The 16,545-nt window shown below is 42.0% G+C and overlaps 1 protein-coding gene across 1 annotated transcript in view; it reads right to left on the bottom strand.

Moving 5' to 3' along the window:
- The window catches only part of LOC117675825 (solute carrier family 2, facilitated glucose transporter member 5-like), a 35,243-nt gene that overhangs the window by 13,354 nt on the left and 5,344 nt on the right, over positions 1-16,545 (bottom strand). Inside the window, exons 2-7 of the mRNA XM_087890917.1 lie at positions 15,053-15,148; positions 13,579-13,727; positions 10,453-10,577; positions 8,236-8,388; positions 5,112-5,237; positions 548-735 (exon numbers count right to left, since the gene is read on the bottom strand). Of these exons, the coding sequence (XP_087747043.1) occupies positions 548-735; positions 5,112-5,237; positions 8,236-8,388; positions 10,453-10,577; positions 13,579-13,727; positions 15,053-15,148 (837 nt within the window). The remainder of the gene's footprint in view (positions 1-547; positions 736-5,111; positions 5,238-8,235; positions 8,389-10,452; positions 10,578-13,578; positions 13,728-15,052; positions 15,149-16,545) is intronic.

Raw genomic sequence — 16,545 nt, 5'->3', positions numbered from 1 at the left:
TGCAGGAAACTGATAAGAGAACTAAGATCCAGACGCGAAGGAGAATGAACGAAGTTGTTCCCTGCAAATTGCCTCAGTTGTCGTCCTTCCTTAAATAAGCTAAGGGAGTGGCCAATTAGCCCCAAGCCTTACTCTCGAGGAGACCTCCTCCTGAGGAGCCACTCCTGCCTTTTGGCAGCTCTGCACACCCATGTATCGAGAAGAGGCTCCTCCTGTTCTTCCTCTTCACTTATGGGAGCTTCTGGAGGTTTTGAAGGCCATGGATGAATCCCCGCCTCTGGCACCACATCTTTTCCAGCCTCCTCATTGTCCGACTCGAGTGCCAGCTGCCCAGGCTGTTGGCGCAGCACCATACCAGCCTCCTCGCTGTCGGAATCAGCTACTAGCTGCACAGGCCGCTGACGGGCCACAACATTTAGCCTGACAGGTATGGAGTTGCATTCCATCTCATTTCAAAAAATGACAAAACAAAAATAGTATTTCCTATATATGCGTTCTGTCTCAAGAAAGTCATAACATTTCTTCAAACTACTTATGCCTTGCTTACCAAACTTATGCCGTTGAGCTGTGAACCAGCTGTGATGACAACTATAGTGATGATTTGCAGTTGCATACTTTGAGTCCTGATTAATTTCAGCGGAGTCATGTTTTTGTTATTACCCTCAGCGAGGTCCTCCTGATACAGTTCTTCCATTTCATCTTCCACATCATCTGTCTCTCTTAGCATCTGCAGGACTGGATGGGGGAAAAATAGGAGACAATGTTTGCATTGGAAAAATGAATGAGAAAGTCATTCAGACGGTTGACCCAACGGTGCTACTAGCACCAGGATTGAGACAGTCCCCACGTCTTCTCCATAATTTAGGTTAAATTGTGCCACAACTACTTCATTCAGGCTTAGACAGTCAGGCAAACATTAGTCTTAAGTAAATGTCCAAGATAATTAACCCAGAAGAGTAGTATCCTTTCTCTTGATCTTCAAATAGACGTTTCCCTATGCACCACTAGTCATTACCATAGTAAGTCCAAGATTTCATTCCATCTGTTTGAATTGCTCCAAGCATTCTTATTTATTTATTTATTTATTTATTTATTTATTTATTTATTTATTTATTTATTTATTTATTTATTTATTTATTTATTTCCAATTTATATACCGCCCTTCTCCCTGAGGACTCAGGGCGGTGTACAGCCAGAATGAAGAACATGAAATACAAATATTAAAAAACAATTAATATATATATAAATTTGGCCCAAAAATTAAAAATCACAATCCAATTAAAGCATTTAAAAATTTCTTCTTAAGCCAGCCCGGCTTGCTGGAAAAAGTGGGTTTTAAGGGCACGGCGGAAGACGCTGAGGTCTTGGATTCTCCTTATCTCTGGGGGCAACTGATTGCAGAGGGTAGGTGCCCCCACAGAGAAGGCCCTCCCCCTGGGGGTCACCAGCCTACATTGATTGGCTGATGGCACCCTGAGGAGGCCCTCTCTGTGGGAGCGCACAGGTTGATGGGAGGTCGTCGGTAGCAGCAGGCGGTCTCGAAGATAGCTAGGCCCTATGCCATGGAGCGCTTTAAAGGTGATAACCAACACCTTGAAGCGCACCCGGAAGACCACCGGGAGCCAGTGCAGATCGCGCAGGAGCGGTGTTACATGGGATTCTCTCTTTTATTTATTTTTAAATGCATCACTATTATAATTTCAAAGAAAAGGAACAATACTCATAGAAATTTAGATGGTCCCAGATAACATGTGGCTTATCAGGTCATTCTTTGAGACAAAGGTAATGCAAATAGGCAAAAAAAAAAAAAAAAAAGCTATGGGAGCATAAGTGACTTCTAACTTCCTGCTGGCTTTCCCATTGTCTTTGTTTGTGGGAAACTCAGAGATTGAGGAAAATCATGTTCACGTCTTCCAAAACTAAGGTGACTTTGTATAAAATATACAAAAGTATGAAGGCTATTGCTTAACGCATTGTAAGCCGCCTTGAGTCTCCAGAGAAGGGCGGCATATAAAAATAAATAAATAAACAAACAAACAAACAAATAAACAAACAAATAAATAAATAAATAAATAAATAAATAAATAAATAAATAAATAAATAAATAAATAAAATAAAACTGACAGTTCAGTTGATCATGGGGACACTGCTGTGGCCACAACTTTGCAAACAAAAGTGGTCTGAAGCTCCTTGAAATTTCAACCATTCTTTGGCTAGAAAAGAAATATGAATAAAAAATGAGGGATAAATGAGGGAGATAATAGAAAGGTAAATGATGGAGAGAACAAAAAAGAAATAGAAACCCAGAGGACACCAGAGTAAATGGAAAAGGGGGATGGGAGAGGGGAAAAGAAAGAAGAGTATAAGTATAAATGTACAATTATAATGATAAAAGTGACAGATTGGGTAAAAAATGAAAAGAAATTGAAAAGAAAGCATATATTATTAGAATATTGGAGTTGCTCGGATACCAAAGAGGGAATATATTTCACAACAAAGAAAAAAGAAAGGAGAGAGGAATAGAGGGTATGAAGAGGAGAGGGAAAGGGAGGAATGGAAGAAAGGGGAAAGGAGGGAAAGAAAGGGCAGGGGAGAGGAGTAGGAGAGAAGGAGAGAATAGGAGGAAAGTGGAGAGGAGTGGGGAAAAGGAAGGGGAAGTAGGAAAGAGGAAGGAGAGGTATGCATTTCCCGCTGTTCACACAAGTGGGTATATGCATATGTGCACTTGCCCTCCACTTCTCAATGGCTCAAGAGGTTAACTGTGGCCTGCGGGTTGGGACCCCTGCATTATGCAGTGCTATAGCTATAGCAGTAGCACTTACTTATATACAGTTTCACAGTGCTTTACAGCTGTTGTGACCCCGACTCCCGAGCCTGTCCTAACAGAGGAAGAGGACTCAGAAGGTGATGGGGAGGAACTGACAAGGCCTCCCTCTCCAGGACCCTCCTTTCTGGCAATGCCTCGGGTTCCATCCAAAGGCCAGGAGGAACAGCCTAGGATGTGCCAGGAGGAAGGCATATCGGAGCACCAATTGATAGGGAGCGAGGAGGATGAATCCTGGTTTGATCCCAGGTAGCGTCGGAGGGAGAAGCGTGTGTAGCAATGGAAGAGGCGTGGGAGGGCCAGAGATTGAGCTGAGTCATGGAGCCATGCTCCACCAGGAATAAAAGTGGGTGGGATTGCTCTTCAGGCTTTGTGACAGACAAAGTTAAACCCTGAAAGTCACATCGTGATCTCTGAAATTCGGCTTGGATATATTTTGGACTGAACATTGACTAAACTCTTGTCTCGTGGATAATTTGTTGCTCTTGGAACAGGAGTGAAACCTGTCTTGGCAGGCATTCGGCAGTTTGCTGCCAAAACCTTGGTCTGCCAAGAATTCTAATCTGTTTACCTAATAAAAAATTGGCAGGCGTGCTTGGTATTACGTTTGCCTGTATGAGGAAGGGGGACAGAACAACAGCCCTCCCTAAGTACATTACAGAGTCAACCTATTGACCCCAACAATTTGCGTCCTCATTTTACCAACCAGGGAAGGATGGAAGCCTGAGTCAACCTTGAACCAGTCAGGATCGAACTCCTGGAGTGAGCAGTGAGTTAACCTGCTATACTGCAATCTAACCAGTGGTGGGTTGCCCCTGGTTCGGACCGGTTCTATAGAACCAGTAGTAAAACCGGCGGGAGGCTCCACCCACTGACCCTGACATCATCAGCGATCTGAGCATGCACAGAAGCAAGAAATGTGCGCGCACGATCCCATTGCAAACCGGTAGTAAAGGTAAGTATCCAGCAGGTTCTGCCATGCCCACCAAGCCACACCATGCCCACCAAGCCATGCCCACAGAACCGGTAGTAAAAGAAAAGTGGATTTCACCACTGCACCAAAGTCCTATACATGTTTCATGCCTGGTTTCTGATTTCATTTCTAATTTCTAACCAGAATAACCAGTTTTGTTTTGTTTTTTTCCTTTCAGAGAACTTCTAAACTTCTCTTTCCACAGTCATCATGAACATTAACTGAACTGCAAGGAGATTTTTTTTGCTAGGCACATTTGGTCCCAAGATCAAATCTCACACCATTTTTGATGACCTGAGGCAAGGCACGGAAGCAACACAGCTAGTTCGAACTCCCCTTTATTGCTCCGACTTTCCCCCAAATGCTCGTTTATGGCAAGTCCTGGAGCAAAGCGCTCACACACACACGCAGACAGCAGCCTCTGGCTGCAAGTAGTCCAGCAAAATGCTGTTAGCACAATGGCTTCAAGGCAAGAAGTCCAGCGAGGCAAAGGAACAAGTCAATAATAAGGCAACAAGTTCAACGAGGCAAAGGAATAAGGCAGTAATAAGGCAAGAAATCCAGCAAACTCCAGACAACGGCAACAGCACACAAAACTCCACAAATTCAGCACTTCTTCCTGACAAGCACCCTTCCCCACAGTGTCTCAGTCCCTAGGTGTGCCTTGTGAAGAGGGGCGGGGGGCTCTCCTCTGAGTTGTCGGGTTGGCCTGCACTGCTTCCACCTCCTCTCCACTCTCCATGCTCGGGGATCAGGAGGGGATGGTCCTTGCCTGAGCTCCTTCATTCTACTGCCTGCTCTCTTCTCCCCTCTCTCCATTGTCCTGCCCCCATTCTTCCCTGCTGGCAAGCTGTCTCAGACCCAAGGGACCCAGGACTGCCTCATCCTGCTCCTCCCCAGGTTCCTCCGGAGCCAATGAGGCTGCCCCCCTCGATCTCCGTTGGCCCTAGCTGCGGCTCATCTTCCTCTGCAGAGTCAGGCTCCAACGGGGCCATGACACCATTAGAAAGTTTCAAATGGAATCTGTTTTCCTAAAACTTAAGACTATTACTATATTCCATGGCCTATATTACGGAACTCAAAGGTGGACACCCATCTTTGGGGTCTGACCAGTTCAGTGTATATTGGAATGACTGCTATATAAAACATTATTAATTTTGCATGCCTTGACTTGTCTTAATGATATCATAGGAATTGCAAAACATCTACCGAGAACCTCATGAGAAAAGCAAAAGGAATGAATTTTTCACTACCCTTCTCACTAATATTTATGCCCAACTATGTACGAAGTTCATCTTAAGAGTTCTATTTTACCTTTTCTTGCTTGCCGTTCATTTTTCTTATAAATCATTAAGTACCTTGGAGTTTCAGGTATGCAGGGCAGTAGAAACAGTTGAATCAAGGGTAGAATTCCTGCCAAACCCATCAGTACAGACCAACCTGCGCCAGAACATTAAACAGTGACATAGAGGCAGCAAAGAAATCATAGTGAGCACCTGACTACTATAAGCAAAGATGGGACTTCTCCAAATCAAGAGCTTATCTGAATTCTGAATTCACTGTTGGCTCATCTTTAGAAGTATCTGTGCTTCCCCACTTCATTTTGCTTCCTTCCTCTTAGAGGCTAACTAAGCCCAGTTGAAATTGGAGGAGGGATCACATCAGAGATGGGTTTCAGCAGGTTCTGACCAGTTCTGGAGAACCGGTAGCAGAAATTTTGAGTAGTTCGGAGAACCGGTAAATACCACCTCTGACTGGCCCTGCCCCCATCTATTCTCTGCCTCCTGAGTCCCAGCTGATCGGGAGGGAATGGGGATTTTGCAGTATCCTTCCCCTACCATGCCCACCAAGCCACGTCCACCAAGCCATGCCATGCCCATCAAGCCACGCCCACAAAACTGGTAGTAAAAATTTTTGAATCCCACCACTGGATCACACCTGCCCATATTTATTTATTTTATTTATTTTATTAAATTTCTATACTGCCCTTCTCCCGAAGGACTCAGGGCAGTGAACAGCCACAAGATAAAACACATAAATACAAAAATTTAAAATAGAATAAAAACAAATTAAATAATTTGGCTGAACAAATTTAAAATACCCCATAATTTAAAAACAAATTAAAATTTACATTTAAAAAGGGGAGAAGATTTAGGCCAGGCCAGCTTGATGAAATAAAAAAGTCTTAAGCGCGCGATGGAAGGTGCGCAGATCCGGGATCCTCCGTATCTCCGGGGGCAGCTCGTTCCAGATCGTAGGTGCCCCCACAGAGAAGGCCCTCCCCCTAGGGGCCGCCAGTCGACATTGTTTGGCCAACGGCACCCGGAGGAGTCCCTCTCTATGGGAGCGTACTGGTCGGTGGGAGGCTATTGGTGGTAGCAGGCGGTCCCGTAGATAACCAGATCCTAAGCCATGGACCATTTGACTCTTGGGTTGGTTAGTTAGTTAGTTAGTTAGTTAGTTAGTTAGTTAGTTAGTTAGTTAGTTATCCCTCATAATAGGGAGCACAAAGACAAGGCACAAAGAACAAAATTCTCCCTTTTACTTGGATCACGCTATTCTTCTTATTGAGCAGATGGGCCACGTTCACAGCAAACACTACCCCTGAGGGCCACTGTAGTGTAATGGCTCAATTACCCTAGTAAGAAGTAGAGAGACCCAGGTTCTAATCCACCCACAGCCACTTTGAACTACCATAGTTAGTTTCTTTCTCAGCCCAACCACTTCCACAATATTATTGAAGGGAGTGGGGGGGAGAGAGGGAATATTATGCATGTCCTTTGAATTCCTGAATGAAAAGCAGGCTTTAAATCAAACACAGGTCTATAACCAGCTACTGCTTCCGACAGCAACACACCATTAATCGGGGTCATTTTGCATCTCCCGGCTCATCATCCCAGTACAGAGCTTTCAGATTAACAGAGTTGGAAGGGACCTTGTAGGTCATCTAGTCCAACAACCCCACCCCCCACCCAAGCAGGAGACCCTACCCCATTTCTGACAGATGGCCATCCAGTTTCTTCAAGAAAGCATCCACTGATGAAGCTCCCACGACTTCCGAAGCCAACTTCTGTTCCATTGGTTGATTGTTCTCACTGTCAGAAAATTTCTCCTTATTTCTAGGTTGAATCTCTCCTTGGTCAGTTTCCATCCATTATTCCTTGTCTGGCCTTTGGCAAACAGCTTGACCCCCTCCTCTCTGTGGCAGCCCCTCAAATATTGGAAGACTGCTATCCTGTCTCCCCTGGTCCTTCTCTTCACTAGATTAGCCATGCCCAGTTCCTGTAACTGTTCTTCATATGTTTTAGTCTCCAGTCCCCTAATCATCCTGGTTGCTCTCCTCTGAACTTTTTCTAGAGTCTCAACATCTTTTTTTATAGTGTAGTGACCAAAACTGGATGCAATACTCTAGATGTGGTTTTACTAAGGCTTTATAGAGTGGTATTAGTACCTCACTTGATCTTGATTGTATCCCTCTGTTAATGGATCTTAGGATTGCATTGGCTTTTTTGGCTGCTACCACACACTGCTGCTCATATTTAGCTGATTGTCCACTAAGACTCCAAGATCCCTCTCACAGGCACTGCTATTAAGCCTGGGTCCCCCCCGTGTGTTATATGTGTGTTTTTGGTTTTTCTTGCCTAAGTGTAAAACTTTACTTTTTTCTACATTGACTTTCATTTCGTTAGATAGGGCCCAGTGTTCAAAGTCTATCAACATCTATCTGGATCTTGAGCCTATCTACCATTGTTTCTAAATTAATAGGTCTCCCGTGCTTGCTAACTAAGGCATCTTCTTTACCAAACAATGTTTGGTAAATGTAGGGTAGCCTGCAGAGCAAAATTTGAATTGTAGGAAACCTAAGACTATGAATGGGGTTCAGAGGAACTGCCTATGTGGCAGTAGAAGGGAAGAATTCCAAGTTCTTTTTGGGGTAAACTAAGGCCAATAAAATACCAGTAGAGAAGCATTTATTATTTGGTCCTTGAGATTTTGTGTTGTTCTTATGTACAGATGGTCCTTGACTTATGACAATTTTGCTTAGTGACCATTTGAACTTACAATGGCTCTGAAAAAAGTGGCTTAGGACCCCTTTTTCACACTTATGACCATTGTAGCATCCCCATGATCAAAATTCAGATGCCTGCCAACTGATTCCTATTTATGACGGTTGCAGTGTCCCAGAGCCATGTGACTTCTGACAAACCTAGTCAGTGGGGAAGTCAGATTCACTTACCAACACTAACACTTAAGTTAGTGTTACTAACTTAACAACTGCAGTGATTCATTCTCTTAGTAAGAGAAATTTTGGGCTGAATTGTGATCATATGTCGAGGATTACCTGTATATATTTATAGAGTTAGATTTTATGGGTTTAATTACAGATGCTATTGATCTAGGTTCACAACAAAGTTATCGGTTCATTTCTTCAAATCACCTGACACGTTTCCTAGAAATTCCTTTACTGCAAATATCTGAGACAACAGGATGCCGATATTTAAACAGAACTGGTGTATGAAAATCATGGCTCCTCGATAGTTCCTCGGGGCTATTTCACCCACATATAAAGGAACAAAACTTAAAATGAAACCTGGTTGGAAGAGAAAGCAAAGAATAATATGCAACATGCAAACTACATTGTGCACAGAAATGTATGAACAGATTTGTTGCTGGCTGACAAACTGAACTCAATGAGTAGACCTTAATGGTACTACATACACATGGAGACAAGTAAGCAGTGGGGTACCGTCTTAGGCCCAGTACTCTTCAATATCTTCATAAATGACTTAAATCAGCGGTGTCAAACATAAGGCCCAAGAGCTAGAGCTGGCTGACTGGGCACTTAGATCTGCCCTGGAAGTGGGCTGTTTCCAGGACCAGATCTAAACACCAGCCTTGATGGGATCCAGCCCCCAGGCTTAAGCCCCCAGGCCTTGAATTTCACACCCCTGATGTAATGTATCCCCAAATTGTTGCAGATGTCAGTTCTGTCATTTTTCTCCCATAGGAGAGAAGTTTGAAAGAGATTTGTTGAAATCCACGAGCTGCAAAGAACTGTCCTCCTACATAATTCTTTCTGAAATGCTCCTAATCGAGACAAATGCAAGCACACACACACACACACACAAATAATCTGGAGCAGAGTCAAAGACATTCATTGGGTAAGAGGCAGATATTCGGAAGGCACATCTTTGCTTGCAAATGTCATTCAATTCTGCTGTGATACTTTAAGCCAGGGGTCTCCAACTTTGGCAACTTTACGACTTGTGGGCTTCAACTCACAAGTCATCCACAATTGGACAACTTGTGACATCCACAAGTCGTAAAGTTGCCAAGGTTGGGGACCCCTGCTTTAGGCAACATCTTCCTTTCAAAATTCAAAAGTCACATTCTGGAAGTCAGTTATTAATTTTCTATGCTAGCCAAAAAGATGTAGAAAGCATCAACACTGAGACAGTTGAACCGCCCACCAAACAGTTCAAAGAGAGATTGATTTCAAAATTCAAATTAGAGAACCAGGTTGGTGTAATGGTTAAAGCACCAGTCTAAAAATCGAGTCACTTTAAGTCCTAATCCTGCCTTAGAGCCGTGGTGGTGCAGTGGATAGAATGCGGTATTTCAGGCTAACTGTGCCAATTGCCAGCAGTTCGATCCTGACTGACTCAAGGTTGACTCAGCCTTCCATCCTTCTGAGGCCGATAATATGAGGAGCTATATTATTGGGGACAATATACTGACTTTGTAAACCGCTTGGAGAGGGCTGTAAAGCACTGTGAAGCGGTATGAAAGTCTATGTGCTATTGCTTAGACATAAAAGCAATTGGGAGACCTTGGGCCAGTCATTCTCTCTCAGCCGTGGGAAGGGGGCAATGGCAAATCTTGCCAAGAAAACTGCAAGGACTTGCTCAGGCAGTCGCCAGGAGTCAATGATGACTCAAAGGCAACAAAAAATAATAATAATTTGCAGGAAAAAAAATATGGTTTCGGTATATCCCTATTTTTTAGCATATGTTTTCCCTGTTACATTCTGATGGCAGATGTTTTGTGCCAAGTTAGCAAATCAAAGAATTACAGCTTCATTCCTATACACACTTAGGCACCTCATTTATTTCCTTACTTTCCTCCTTTGCATATACTTTCCTAATATTAAAGTCTGGGTCCTCATTTTACCCACCTCAGAATGATGGGAGGCTGAGTCAACTTTGACCCTGGTGAGATTTGAACTGCCAAATTGCAGGCAGCCGGCAGTCAGCAGAAGTAGCCTGCAGTACTGCATTCTAACCACTGTGCCACCATGGCTCATGGCTACAGTTTTATAGTCCTTATTTCTATACCGAAATCATAAATCGTTCAGTTTTGTTCTCCTCTAAGATTTCTTAATTGCATTGTGTAGCATGGTGGCTCAGAAAAAATCTGTCCATGTGGTCATAAAGACTTAACACTGTGGATGGTTCACCATTGGTCTTGTTATTTGTGTGTGTTTGGGTTTCTCAAATGTTCTTTTAAAAATGATTTGAGCTTGTTTGCAAATGCTTGATGGAACATTGCAAGCTATGGATCAATCTGCGGTAGAACAGAATGGAATTAATAAAAGCAGATGAGTAACCGAAACCTTGTCAAGACTTAAATTATTATATCCGTAGATAGGACCCACCTGAAGATAATCCAGTGAACAAGTGAGATAAAAAGGTGAATTCGAGGCTGTTTATAATACGTTGACCACTCATCAAGATTGCAGAAGTCATTGCTGTAATATTAGCTATCACCAAAGAGCATTTCCTGAAAAATAAAAGATATCAAGGGAATAAGAAGCTGGAGAGAAATCAGTGAATACATGGTGTCCACCCTCAGCCATGTGTAACATTTTAGGTGAGTTTGAGCCTTGTTTTCACTCCAATCTACATGGTTGTTCCTTTGAGGAATTGTTGCAGGCATCAGTATAGCTACATTGCATTGAGATTTTGAAAGAAGTGTATTAAAAATCTAATGAATTTTTAAAAGAGGTAGAAAATATGGAAGCCAGACAGGGTAGCAAATAGGCTAAGGAAAAATATCCAGATAATTTCTGAATGAGCCAGAGGTGTTGATCAACAGTTATAGGCAGTACTGGACCCCAGTTGAGGCCAGAATTTATGTTGCTAAGTGAAAAAATTGTTAAGTGAGTTTCCCCCCATTTTACGACTTTTCTTGCCATATTGGTTAAGTGAATCACTGCAAGTTGTTAAATTAGTAATACGGTTGTCCAGTATTTATAATGTGTTGAGGCCTGCCAGCCACTAGCCCCTCCAGCAGCCGAATCAGAGAAGGAGGAGGCGTGGGAGTCAGGTTCATCATCAAGGCAACCTGAGAGCTTTGTGGGGGAAGAGGGAATGGAGCTATCAGAGAGAGAGACAAAGGCGGAGTCTGGGCCATCCATCAGCCCTCAGATGGAGAGTCAACAGCCCTCAGGTCTGGAGGTGGCTGATGAGAAAGAGGAGGAACAGCTGGGTCCAGTGCCTGACGCGCAGATGCACAGAAAGCAGAGGAGAGGAGAGGAGTGGAAATCTGTGGGCTGATCCTTGGGACAGAAGAGCCACTGCTGCTAGCAAAGTCCCACAGTAGCTCTGGAGATAAAAGGCAGGGGGCAGAGATGAATAGATGTGGCAGACAGCTATTCATTTCCCTGCCAGACGGACTTGTTAGCCTGTGGTGAGAGAAAAACTTTTTGTCAGGGCTGCTGGCAAAAGGAATAATAATAAAGGAATCATTGATTTAACTTCAGAAGGTTTGCCATGTTTCGGGAGCTAGGTCAGAATATAATGATTACAGCATTAATGGGTCATGTGATCTCTATTTTCAACCTTTCCAGCTGGATTCAGACAAGCAAAATCAATGAGAAGCTGGATTTGCTCAAAAACCATGTGATTCACTCAATAAGTGGACTTGTTTAACAACTTTGCAAAAAAAAAGGGCATAAAATCGGGTATGACTCATTTATTTATTTATTATTTACTATTTATTTATTAATTTAATTTCTATACCGCCCTTCTCCCGAAGGACTCAGGGCGGTGTACAGCCTAATTAAAAACACAAAGACAGACAATATTTAAAAATAATTAAAATTATTAAATAATAGGCCCAATTTATAAAACCCCGAATTTAAAATCCCATTTAAAACCAATTAAAATCTTGATATTGATAGCCCAGCCTGGCGGAACAACATGGTTTTGAGGGCACAGCGAAATACACGGAGATCAGAGATTTTACGAATTTTTGGGGGGAGTTCATTCCAAAGGGCAGGGGCTCCCACAGAGAAGACCCTCCCCCTGGGTGTCGCCAGCTGACATAATTTGGCTGATGGCACCCTGAGGAGATTTAACCACCATTTTTCTTAGCAAAAGAAATTCTCATCTCCCCTGTAGTCATAAATTGAGGAGTACCTCAAAAACTCTAACAAATAAGCATGTAAGTAGATAAACCTCTATGAAACTGAAAAGAACAAAGGGAAATAGTGGTATTTTTCCCGTTCTTTTTCTTCGACTCTGACATCTCCTGGTACTGCGATGTCAATACATTGTATATTTTGGTTTTCGACAACTGTGATATCTGGTGTGTTGTGTTCCAAATGATGATCCGTCTGTATTTGAAAGTCCCACAAGATCTTCACCTTCTCATTTTCTATAACTTTTTCCACTTTATGTTCCCATGACTTTTTGGATACAGAGAAGTTGTATTTTTTACATAATGACCAGTGGATTAATTTAGCAACTCGGTCGTGTCTAGCTTCATAATCAGTTTGTGCGATTTTGCTGCATTCACATATTAAATGTGAAACAGTTTCGACTTTGTTGTTGCAAAGTCGGCAGTTTGGATTGTCGGTGGATTTTTGCATCTTTGCTTTCATGGCATTAGTTTGTAGTGCTTGTTCTTGAGCAGCGAGTATTAAACCTTCCGTTTCTTTCTTGATGGTTCCCATCTTAAACCATGCCCATGTAAAGTTGTCATCACATTTTCCTTCAATGCTTTTCAAGTGCTGTCCACGCAAAGCTTTGGTTTTCCATCTATTTAATCTGTCATCCAGCTGTTTTTCCTTATATTCTGCCTTTGTTTCTGTTGTTTTTATAGTGTTCTCTGTTTTCACAGCCTGAAGCAATTTTTCTGTACTTTGGTTCACATAATCATTCAAACTTTGTTTTTCTTCTTCTACAGTTTGATGGATTTGAATAGTCCTCTGCCCCCTATTTTTTTTGGTAGGTACAACCTGTCGATGTCACTTCATGGATGTAAAGCGTGGTACATATTGAAAAGTTTGCGCATTTTCCAGTCCAAGTTTTCCAGTTCAGCCAAAATCCAGTTGATGATTCCATCTGAGTAGCGTATCACTGGAACTGCCCATGTATTAATGCCTCTAATTATGTTTCCAGCATTCAGCTTTGATTTAAATATTTTGCGGACCCTCCTGATGTATTCCTTTTGCGTTGACTCTTTGACTTTTCCATTCAAAATGTTATCTGCTTCCAATATGCCTAGGTATTTGTAACCATCATCCTTTGCTAATGCTTTTACTATGTTTCCATTTCTCAGTTCTATTCCTTCTATTTTTTCCATGTTTCCATTATTTCCATTATTATTGTTGTTGTTGTTGTTGTTGTTGTTGTTGTTATTATTATTATTATTATTATTATTATTATTATTATTATTATTATTATTATTTTACTGTGTTAACTGGATGTAGTGATTTATGGATAGATAAATGGCACGTACAGTATATATTACCAAATAAACCATGAAAACAGCTTACCTGCCGAGAATATCAGCCAAAAACCCAGCCATCACTGAGGCAAATATACCTCCAAGTGGGATTATAGCAATATTGATTGCCAACTCAAGTACTTCATACTTTCTTGAAGATTGTTCGAAAGAAGTGGTGTTAAAAAATTTTTGCAACAGCTAGAAGAGAAACACAAAGTATGCACATGGGATCAAAAACGCAAATTGGGGACCAAATGAATTTTGGAGGGCAGTGATACCTCTGGATAAATGTTCTAAATGACCTTAAAGGTAAAGGTTCCCCCGCACATGCGTGCTAGTCATTTCCAGCTCTAGGGGGCGCTACTCATCTAAGTTTCAAAGCTAAAGAGCCAGTGCTGTCCGAAGATGTCTCCGTGGTCATGTAGCCGGCATGACTAAATGCCGAAGGCATTCGGAGTGCTATTACCTTCCCACCAAAGTGGTCCCTATTTTTCTACTTGAATTTTTTACGTGCTTTCGAACTGCCAGGTTGGCCCAAGCTAGGACAAGTAACAGGAGCTCACTCCATTATGCAGTGCTAGGGATTTGAACCGCTGAACTGCCGACCTTCTGACCGACAAGCTCAGCATCTTAGCCACTGAGCCACCGTGTCCCTAGAAATGGCCTTACAAATGGCTTATTTGTAAGCCATTGTGATTTATTTAATTGATAAAAGAACATTACAATTTGCTAACTCAAGAGTGACATTCATTGGAAGAAGAAAAAAAGCCCCATTGGCAGTATAGAATACAGGCAAAAAAAAATTGTGGAATATGTATTCTTACATTATCTATCTTATATGACTATTATTCCTTTTTTATTTAATAAAAATGCATAAAAATAAAGATAATCCCTCATTCCAACTTCAAACATATTCATGACCACTTTCCCTCCCGGGCATGTGTGTGTGTGTGTGTGTGTGTGTGTGTGTGTGTGTGTGTGTGTAGATAGATAGATAGATAGATAGATAGATAGATAGATAGATAGATGATAGATAAAGATAGAGATAGAGATAGAGATAGATAGATAGATAGATAGATAGATAGATAGATAGATGATAGATAGAGATAGAGATAGTGATAGAGATAGTGATAGAGCTAGAGATAGATAGATAGATGATAGATAGAGATAGAGATGATAGATAGATAGATAGATAGATAGATAGATAGATAGATAGATAGATGAGAGATAGAGATAGATAGATAGATGAGAGATAGAGATAGATAGATAGATAGATAGATGAGAGATAAAGATAGAGATATAGATAGATAGATGATAGATAGAGATAGAGATAGAGATAGAGATAGAGATAGAGATAGATAGATAGATAGATAGATAGATAGATAGATAGATAGATAGATAGATAGATAGATAATGATAGATAGATATAGAGACACAGACAGACAGACATAATTACTTGAGGGATTGAATCTTATGCATACACCTTAGATTAGAAAGCTATTTGCATTAAAGGAAGTTCTTACCACACCAGGTGAATAAACTATCCAGATAAAGTAACCATAATGCACACTTAGGATGCTGGATGCAAAAGAAACCCAAATAAGTGACTTCGTCAGTTCCTGTGGGGGGGGGATAATAGCACACTATTAATTGAACTGACATTTTTTTTATTATTATTAAAAGTGAACCGTCTATGTTTACCGTTATAAAAAAATCACAAAAATTGTAACACCAATGAAGTCTGGTCTGAAAAGCAGAGTGATGTAGTTTCGCTGTTGAGATCTTCACATAATGGACGTATGCTATTTAGAGCATACGATTGCCATTTTTTAAAAAACTAAATAAAGTTAGCGTAATCCTATGCACTGTCATAATTATGGAACCACAACTTGAACCCACAAAAACATCTGTATCTAGTTGTCTATGGAGATTCTCAGTCTTCAAGGTCATGGTTGTCCCAAAGGTGCTTTGTTTTTCCTTGATGGAATGGGACAATTCGCCATGGCCAACTTGCCATGGTCAACTCATTGCGGGACAATTCAACAATTCAATTTCGTAATTCAAAATAGTACTTTAATTGTTGTCTTTCACTTTTCATTTTGTCCTTCCTTTGGTGTTCTTTTACTCCATGTCTTCCATATTAGTGTAACTCTTGTCCCGTGGCGAGTTGGCCAGGAGGAATTGTCTCATGGCAAGTTAACTGTGGCAAGTTGTCGACAGCAAGTTGGTTACGGCAAGTCGTCCGTGTTGAGTTGGCGATGGCAAGTCGTCCGTGTTGAGTTGGCGATGGCAAGTCGTCCGTGTTGAGTTGGCGATGGCGAGTCATACCCACTTCCTTGAAGATATTTCGCTTCTCATCCAAGCGAACTGAAGAAGCTTCTTGGATGAGAAGCAAAACGTCTTCAAGGAAAAACAAATGTCAGTTGCCTTTTGAAAATGGACCTTTGGGATGTCTGTATTTAGGTCAGGGGTGTCAAACTCAAGGTCCCAGGAGCCGGAGCCGGCACGTGGAGTACTTAGATCTGGCCCACGAGGCCACCATGGAAACAGTGTCATGCCCCTGTCGGAGTCTGCTTCTGAAGAGGAAGAGGAACAGCTGACAGAGAGTGAGAGAGTGGATCCGTTGGCTGTGGAAGAAACTGGGGAAGTGCAAAGTCAGGCTGGGCAGAGCAGGGGAGAAGTAGAACAAGGGAGAGGGGGTTCACATGAAGACCAAGGACCACTCCCTCTCCTCATCCTAGGCAGCGCAGGGAGGAATGGAGAAGAGAGCAATGTGGGTTGCGTGGCTTACAATGGAGGAAAGTGATCCAATCCTCTTTACAAGGCACAGCTGCTGATTGAGTTTAAAAGTAGAGGCAAATGGGAGGGCCAGTTGACGGGAACAAACACTGAGTTCATCTGGTGCTTATCTGAGTTCCTGGCATCCTCCCAACTGGTTTGATTTACTGCCGTGCTACTTCACTTCTGGAACTCCTTATCTTGCTGCCCTGCGGGACTCATTACCTTATCTTGCCGT

The sequence above is a fragment of the Pantherophis guttatus genome, chromosome 3 (assembly GCF_059756535.1).
Source record: "Pantherophis guttatus breed Tessera chromosome 3, ASM5975653v1, whole genome shotgun sequence".
NCBI classification, from domain to species: Eukaryota; Metazoa; Chordata; class Lepidosauria; order Squamata; family Colubridae; genus Pantherophis; species Pantherophis guttatus.
The sequence above is the reverse complement of the archived record's forward strand: the minus strand, read 5'-3'. Positions and strand labels throughout refer to the sequence as shown.